Source organism: Xenopus laevis, chromosome 7L, assembly GCF_017654675.1.
Source record: "Xenopus laevis strain J_2021 chromosome 7L, Xenopus_laevis_v10.1, whole genome shotgun sequence".
In the NCBI taxonomy this organism is placed as follows: Eukaryota; Metazoa; Chordata; class Amphibia; order Anura; family Pipidae; genus Xenopus; species Xenopus laevis.
The window spans coordinates 111577858-111586444 of NC_054383.1; the positions used below are offsets into that span (position 1 = coordinate 111577858).

The 8587-nt window shown below is 33.4% G+C and overlaps 1 protein-coding gene across 1 annotated transcript; it reads right to left on the reverse strand.

Annotated features, from left to right (window-relative positions):
* Positions 1–2166: 2166 nt before the first annotated feature.
* LOC121395496 (neurofilament medium polypeptide-like) lies at positions 2167–8126 on the reverse strand. The gene is made up of 14 exons (XM_041569068.1): positions 7640–8126; positions 7167–7202; positions 6986–7018; positions 6768–6803; positions 6202–6607; positions 5610–5669; positions 5456–5503; positions 4510–4617; positions 3625–4392; positions 3084–3206; positions 2890–2922; positions 2587–2652; positions 2316–2372; positions 2167–2223 (listed from the first exon to the last, which is right to left on the reverse strand). Exons 7-14 carry the CDS (start codon positions 5462–5464, stop codon positions 2167–2169), a joined length of 1221 nt encoding a protein of 406 aa, XP_041425002.1. The 5' UTR covers positions 5465–5503; positions 5610–5669; positions 6202–6607; positions 6768–6803; positions 6986–7018; positions 7167–7202; positions 7640–8126.
* Between the last annotated feature and the right edge of the window lie 461 nt (positions 8127–8587).

An 8587-nucleotide genomic window follows, 5' to 3' on the forward strand; every position in this document is an offset into this window, starting at 1 on the left:
ATTTATAGGGTTCTAAAAGGTCCAAAGTTTGATACAGATCAAATCACCTATTTCAAGCAATAAGCAGCAAGAGTTACTGCATTGGCCTACTTAGTGCCTTTTATTACATTATGGTGGGGTTAGTTTTTTTATCATTAATTGATTATAAACTTTACATAAGGGGCAGTATCATTCTGTGTTACAGCATTTACTTTCTAGTAACACACATATATTACGTATATACAAAGTCATGATAATAATTCCTGAGAATGTACTTACGGACACATCCTTCTGCCATGTGAATGGCTGACATTCCCAAAGACCACACATCAGCCTAGAAAACATGGAGGAAAAGAAAACAATTAAAGAAGACTATACACAGGAGACATACTTCTGTTGTCTATCCATCCATATTATGATAGGGCTTCTCTTTAGACTGCAGAATAGGAAATACATTAAAACATGGCACTTTGTACTTATATAAAACAGTCCAAGGGCTGAAGTACAGTGGGTTTTATATCTAAAGAATGACCCCAAACTGAGAAACTTCTGTTTTACACAGAGTTGGAAAATCCAATAAAGCATAAGGAGGGGGTTCTAAAATTCTTGTGCCCTGTACTTACAATACATTATGCTCCCTCAGTTCACTTACACCTTTTCATAATAGCAAAACTGGATGACAAATTTGCTTTTGAGAGGGGTATGTGAAGTAAGTGGCAAAAACACATGTAGTTACCTCATGTGGGCTACATATATTTAAATAAAGGTGGCGCTAACTCTACAATTTAAAGGAAGAAGAAGTCATCACTATACCTTATGGTCAAATTCGCCTCTCTTACTCATGCAGACAATGGCCTCTGGTGATAAATATGCCATATCTCCAGCAGGGCTATCACTTTTTCCTCCCGTGACAGCACCACCAAAATCAACTGAAATTGTAAGACAAAAGCATTAATTTTTTATGTTAGTTTGCAAATGGAACGCACCGATAAAAATCATGGTGATACAGAAACATTTGTGGGCAATTTTTACATGAGAAAGAATTAGTGTGCAGATGTGTTGTTTTTGCAGGTTTAGAACTTTTAAAAGGTTTATATAAACATTATTATTTAGAGACAGAGTAATATAAAATTGACTTCACATTCACTGAAACTTCACAACATCCATTCTGTATTCAGATTCTAAACATCACTTACTTATCTTTACAACTGCGTCTTCAGTTAGCATCAGATTTTCGGGCTTCACGTCGCAATGTAAAATTCTCTGTTTTCTGAGATGATACAAGCCCTGGGAAAAATATAAAGGAAAATGGTAAATACAATAATTTTTCATGTTCTTAAACTAATAAGATAAAAATTTGTTAAATAACAGAGAAGGTTCACATGTGACATACCTGTAATACCTGCTTGCAGATGTAAGCAATCCAGCTTTCTTCTAAGGAACGATTCCTTTTGCTTTTTATTAGGTCAAGTACTGATCCACCATCACAAAGTTCTGTAGCAATCTAGAACACCAATAAAAAACATATATTAGTACATATATACAATTTAATTGTTGAGCTTGCATTAGGCAATACTAGTGACATAAGAGTTTGTGTGCTATAATTTACTATAATAAAGTGTACTTGCATTGTTTTTGTTTCTATGTGTTCTGTACTAGAAGTAAAATGTGACTGCCTTGATTTGCAGTCAGTGGGTATAATTCAGAAATAGGCACTTATAAGCATTCAGGGTATGACTGCAATCAGGTAAAACTGAGAAGGTCATGTGGATTGGACTCTTTCTTATACAATTGGATCTTATTTGTATCCAAGCTTGTATGAGAGCTGTTGATTGAGAGTTGGTGCACAAAGGTTCAACATATCTAAACGCTTCCTTACCCATAGCTCTTGATTAATCCTTCTAGCAGGCTTTTGGTAAAATGCGCCATAAAAGGAGATGATATTCTCATGGCCAGAGACCTTCTCAAGTATTTCCAGTTCATTAAGGATTTTATCTTCATCCTAATTTACAACAAAAGAAATGTTAACACAACAGAAAATTAAATAAAATGGATGCAATTGTTATTTTAAATACCCAACCTAATTATGGAGAATTACAGCTTGTTAATACCATATGAAAATGTTTTTTGTTTGTTTTAAAATCTGAAATCTATTGCCTTCTATAAAAGGTATTCATCCACTTATTTTCACATAGTAACATAGGAATTTAGGCTGAGAAAAGAAACACATCCATTGACTTCAACCTGTTCAAATATATGAAACCTATGCAAAATAAGGCTTTTTGCAAAAATGCTCATTATAATATAAATATAGTAACATTACAAAGACACATTACCTCTATGTTCTTTATTATTTTAACAGCCACTTCTTTGCGTTTGATATTATGCCAACCCTGTAACACAAGTAGAGAAAGAAGGTTTGTGATGATGAACTTCATTATGGTGAATAAAACAGATATGTGGATAAGGCACAAGTTTATTGGCAGCCTCAGAAACACAAGAAAAAAGGAAAATACTGTAGAGAGTGTGACCAAGTGGGAGAATTCTGAAATCACCCAGAAGCATGACACAAACTACACAATTGTAATGTTGAATAAAGTATCTCACCACATGGACAACTCCAAAATTGCCTTCTCCGATGGCCTCTCCAAGTTTTAAATTTCCCCTGGGCTCCTGAAAAAATAACATTGTAAAATATTGATAAATATTGATAAATATTGATAAATATATACTAAACTAATATAATGCAACTGGACAAATAACTTTCTCAACATTTAATTTAAGAAGCAGTGATATTATAAGGAGAAACTGGAAAATGTTGTATAAGGGGAGAAGGTTGAGGGCTGGAATAATTAAGGAAAACTATGAAAGTTGTGCTTTTATGTTCCAAAATACTGTTTTACAACTTACTGGGTATTTGGCAAATGGATCTTTATCATCCTCCTGGGGAAGAAAAAAAATGTTTAATTAGATAATCTGAGATTATTGGGTGAAACTGCTACAATTATTATATAAAGTACAAGGAAAGGTTTTACTGGGGGTTCCAAAATATTAGGTAAAAGTATATATAAAGGATTCAATAAAGTATGTTATGTTATCCAAACCTTGCTAAAGTCTTCTTGGGTACGGTAGACACACTTTTCTTTTTTCGTTATTTTTCTATTTAATTCTTCCTTTTTCGCTATATTTATATTTGTGATCCTGTTGTCAATTTTCTTTGGTACCTCCTTAAATAAAAAGAAAGGATTTGTTGTTAAGTTGAACTAAACCCTGAAGTTAAGTTGCTTAAAGGGATAGTATAGACCTTTTTGAACATTATTTCAGTGAACAGCATTTGTGCTGAATTATACTTTGCCTATAGTTTTAATTAAGACATATCTATAGTTTTTGCTAATTCTTGAACTAAATAGAGCAAAAACTGACATTTAAACTACTATACATCTTACTGCCTGCTTTATATTACTATAGTTAATACAAATCACCAGTTTACTGAGAAGCCTGCTGTATAAACAAACCCCTCTCTTCTCCTGCTGAAGCATTAGGCTTTGTGATAAGAGCAGCTCATTATACAGAAGTATTTTAAAGAGGGGTATACTGCCCCTTTAAATTTATATTGATAAAAGGTTTAATTATTTTTGTTCAAACCTCATTAAGGCACTCTATCCTTCTTTGGTCCTTTACTTGCTCTTTTTCAGAGATTTCAGTCGGGAACTTTATTTCGGATTCCACACAGGACTCTTCTTGAGGTTCTTCAGATCCATATACATTTTCCTCAAACAACTCCAAAACATTTCCAGTTGCCTCATAGGGCTCTAGCTGAAGTTGTTCAGATCTTTCTATGTTTTCCTTAGAACAATTTTTTTCGGATTCCACACAGGACTCTCCTTGAGGTTCTTCAGATCTATATTCATTTTCTTCAAACAACTCCAGAACATTTCCAGTTGCCTCATAGGGCTCTAGCTGAAGTTGTTCGGATCCTTCTATGTTTTCCTTAGAAGACTTTAGTTCAGATTCCACACAGGACTCTCCTTGAGGTTCTTCAGATCCATATACATTTTCCTCAAACAACTCCAAAACATTTCCAGTTGCCTCATAGGGCTCTAGCTGAAGTTGTTCAGATCTTTCTATGTTTTCCTTAGAACAATTTTTTTCGGATTCCACACAGGACTCTCCTTGAGGTTCTTCAGATCTATATTCATTTTCTTCAAACAACTCCAGAACATTTCCAGTTGCCTCATAGGGCTCTAGCTGAAGTTGTTCGGATTCTTCTATGTTTTCCTTAGAAGACTTTAGTTCAGATTCCACACAGGACTCTCCTTGAGGTTCTTCAGATCCAAATCCATTTTCCTCAAACAACTGCAATACATTTTCATAGGGCTCTAGCTGAATTTGTTCAGATGCTTCTATGTTGTCCTGTATTAAAGAGACAATATTATTTTATAAAATCAACCAATTCAACCACTATAATTTAAAAATCTTTATGATTTCTTTGATTAAAGTTTTTCCATTCATTGGTTATTGTCTGCTTACCTGATAGTGGCAGGTGTTGTTATCAGATCTCTCTTCCTGCTCACTAAGCTGTTCCTCCTGGTTTCTGCTAACCTCAAAGCTGATCTCCTCAGGTTCACGTTCAAATTCCTGGATGAAAAACAGGAAAATGGATTAAACTTATAAATATATATAAAATATTGGTTGCACATTACATAGTAACACAATGTAAAAGACATTATCTTTGCCATTTCTTTATCTGGTTGGTCCTGGGATAAAAGCAAAAATATTTATAATATATCAGTTTTAAAAAAATCCTTAAATAAACCTTGTATATCAGGGGACTGATGTATGTCCTGTAGAGTTTGCAGCTGCCATTTTATTAAAAGGGCACCTGTTGGGTAAAAATGTTATCCCCAAACAAAGGTGCGGGCTAATAGAGACCGCATTCTGGTTGGGGATAACAGCAGTTTTTTTAAACAAAAATGCCCCCACCAGTGCTAGGCCAGTCACTCGTATGCACATAACACGCATGTGACGTTACTCGCATGCACATAATGAGCAATTCAGGGCAGCTTTTCATTATGCGCATGCGAGTGACTGAACGTTGTTGCTCGCACAGGGAGCTCCCTCCTGGTGTGGTATCATAGCGCTGGCGGGGGGGCATTTTTTTTTTTTAAAAAAAACGGCGGTTATTCCCATCCAGATTGTGGGCTCTATTAGCCCGCACCTTTGGGTGGGGATAACATTTTTACCCAACTCGTGCCCTTTAATGTTACAAGGGATCTCCTGGGCTGAATGAAGGTGCTCGGGCTTAAATGACAAAATTGGCAGAAGAAGTGTATTGCACAAGCAAAGCAGCAAACTGTGCAGAGCATAACCCTAGTCAAGATTAGTCACATGGGTATGCCTAACATATTACCATCTCTAAGTGAATTTGGGTTTCCTATTCCCTTAAAATATTTTTGTTATTTTGACTTTTTCTTACCTGGCACATCTCAGTGTTCTCATTGTCTTCAGGATTATCCGAATTCTCCTGGTTAAGAAAGGGGAAGAGATGTTATGAGTGTTATTTCTGTTATAAAGAAGCTAAAATATAACCCTGCATGAAATATAGGGCAATTTTTATGACAGCTATTCACCTCTTTTATGCTTTCCTGGCTGATTTCTATTTCATTTTCTGTTTCTTGCTCTGGCTCCTCCTATTTAAGAGAAATACATTTAGTTATCAGATCAACTTACTACAGGTATGAGACCTGTTATTCAGAATGCTTAGGACATGGGGTTTTCTGGATAACAGATCTTTCCTTAATTCTGATCTCCAAATCTTAAGTCTATTAGAAAATCATGTAAATAAACCCAATAGGCCGGTTTTGCCTCCAATAAAGATTATTTATATCTCAGTTTGGATCAAGTACATGGGACTGGTATTATTACAGAGAAATGGGAAATCATTTTTAAAAATGTGGATTATTTGGCTAAAACGGAGTCTATGGGAGATGGCCTTTCAGTTATTTGCAGCTTTTGGATAATGGGTTTCCGGATAAAGGATCCCATACCTTTATAATGTGCTATATATATAGAATTTACCTTGAAAAAAGTAAATTAATGCAAATTCAAAAAATATATATTTAATCTACTTTACCAAGGCCAATTAACAATAATAATCAATAAAACTTTAAAAGGAAGCTAAAACTATAATGACTGTATGATACCAACTCCTTTCTTGCTTACCAGGCAGATTTCTTCAGTGGGCTTCTCTATTTGAGCCTGGATAAGAGATAAAAAGGTGGCATTATTTTATGCAATTAAAGGTCTATTGTCCATAAAGATTATTACATGCAAAGTTAGTGTATGTTTAGTCTCTGAAAAAAGTTTTAAGGAAATACAATTAATGTTTATAAATAAATGCAGGGTCAGTATAGGGATTTGTTCAAATAATATTGGAAATTCCAAATTGCTATTCCTAGCAAACAGAGAAAATATCATTTCATCATCAACAAATAAAAGAGTTTTAATAATAAAGTCAATGATGTTATGAATGTGTCATCTATGAAAGTGGTATTGTTGTTTCTATAGTTGAATTTCAATATTAGATACTTACCACAACTATTTCTTCAGCAGCTTCTTCTGGCTGATTCTAGTAAAGAAAAAAACATTTTATCACAAAAAGAAAAAAACAAATAGGAAAACTAGAATGTATTCAATGATATGAGAAACCTTCTAACTATATAGATAGCATTATATTTTTACAAGTAAAAGAATAATATTTTATTGTATTTTACCATAGTTTGGCTTACCACAACAACGACTTCATCAATTTCATTGGGTAGTATCTAGAGTAGAGAATAAAAAACGGTGTTATTGCAAAAATTGGACAAATGAATTAAATTTATTTAATAATCTCAATCAAACTTTCATCCGTTATGAGAAAAACGTCTAACTATATAGATGGTGCTATGCTATGAAAAGTAAAAAAATCACATTTTATTGTATTTTATTCTATTTCTTAACTTACCACTATGATTTCTTCATTAGATTGATCTTGTTTCTAAGAAAAATAAAACAAAAGGGTTTTAGAAATGAGCACTTAGATAAATTCATGAGAATAAGTTATAAGAAAACTAATAGATGGCACTATCCTTTTAAATGTAAAAAGGATCACAATCTATTGTATTTTATTATATTTTTCTACTTACCGTAATATTTTGATTTGTGGGTTTATCTGGTTGTTTCTAGTAAAAAGAAGAAAAAAAAAGTTTTATCACAAAAGTTTCTCCCTCCATTAAATTATTCACAAAATAATATGTATGATATTACAATACAGGTATGGGACCTGTTATCCAGAATGCTCGGGACCTTGGGTTTTCCGGATAACGGATCTTTCCGTAATTTGGGTCTTCATGCCTTAAGTCTACTAGAAATTAATTTAAAAATTAAATAAACCCAATAGGCTGGTTTTGCTTCCAATAAGCATTAATTATATCTTAGTTGGGATCAAGTACAAGCTACTGTTTTATTATTACAAAGATAAAGAAAATCATTTTAAAAATTTGGATTATTTGGATAAAATGGAGTCTATGGGAGACAGCCATTCCGTAATTCGGAGCTTTCTGGATATCGGGTTTCCGGATAAGGGATCCTATACCTGTACAAGGAAATAAGTACTTACCTTGCGAAAGCAACGGAAACAATTGCAGATAGAACGCCACATGTTTATTCTCTCTATGGAGACAAAGAGAAAGATCATTTGTATAAATATATATATTGACAAAATAGCTGATGAACACCAGGAATTTCAGTAACAGAAAAATGTGTATAATGTGTATGACGTGTATTATGTATTATGTGTATTATGTTTCTGATTTGCTCCCAGGTTAAGATTTATTTAAGTGTGTGCCTAAGCCTTCAACTGTATATTTATATATACTATATGTGCTTTAGAAGAATCACTACTAGAAAGCACACTATTATATGTATAAAATATCAGCATTGGTAAATGATTGTATGTAGGACCAAGTACAACACCCAAATCACATTTTTAGATTTTCACTTTTTTTTAGAGCAAAAATTGAATTTTCTGTAATTCAATAGATTCAAACAGATTCACAACACCGCTAGCAGTTTTTAAACCATACAGTACCAATATTTAGGGGCAGATTTATCAAAGGTTGGGGTGAATTTTCAAATGAAAAACATTTGAATTTCGAGCTATTTTTTGTGTACTTCAACTAGGGAATACTCCAAATTTGATTCGAATTTGAAAAAAAAATTCAAAAATTCTAATATCGAAATTAATCATGTACTGTGTCTTTAAAAATACGACTTCAACCATTCGCCATCTAAAACCTGCCAAATTGCTGTTTTAGCCTATGGGGGAAAAACTGAATTGAATTCGATGGAATGCACCATTCCTTCGATTCGTACGATTAGAATTCGGCAGAATATGGACCTATTCGATCCAAAAAGGACCTATTCGACCAAAAAAAACTTCAACTTAATTTCGGTTGGTCTTTTTGAATTAGAATTCCAAAGTGTTTTCAATTCGAAATTCAACCTTATATAATTATGCCCCTTTAATATATTAATTTTGTTAATGTTTTTATCTGAATGTGCCAAG

Coding starts and splice junctions, on each gene's coding strand:
- LOC121395496 (XM_041569068.1), bottom strand. Junction 2,653..2,889: donor ATCCATTTGCCAAATACCCA/GTAAGTTGTAAA, acceptor TTATTTTTTCAG/GAGCCCAGGGGAAATTTAAA. Junction 2,224..2,315: donor AAATAATAAAGAACATAGAG/GTAATGTGTCTT, acceptor ATATTTGAACAG/GTTGAAGTCAATGGATGTGT.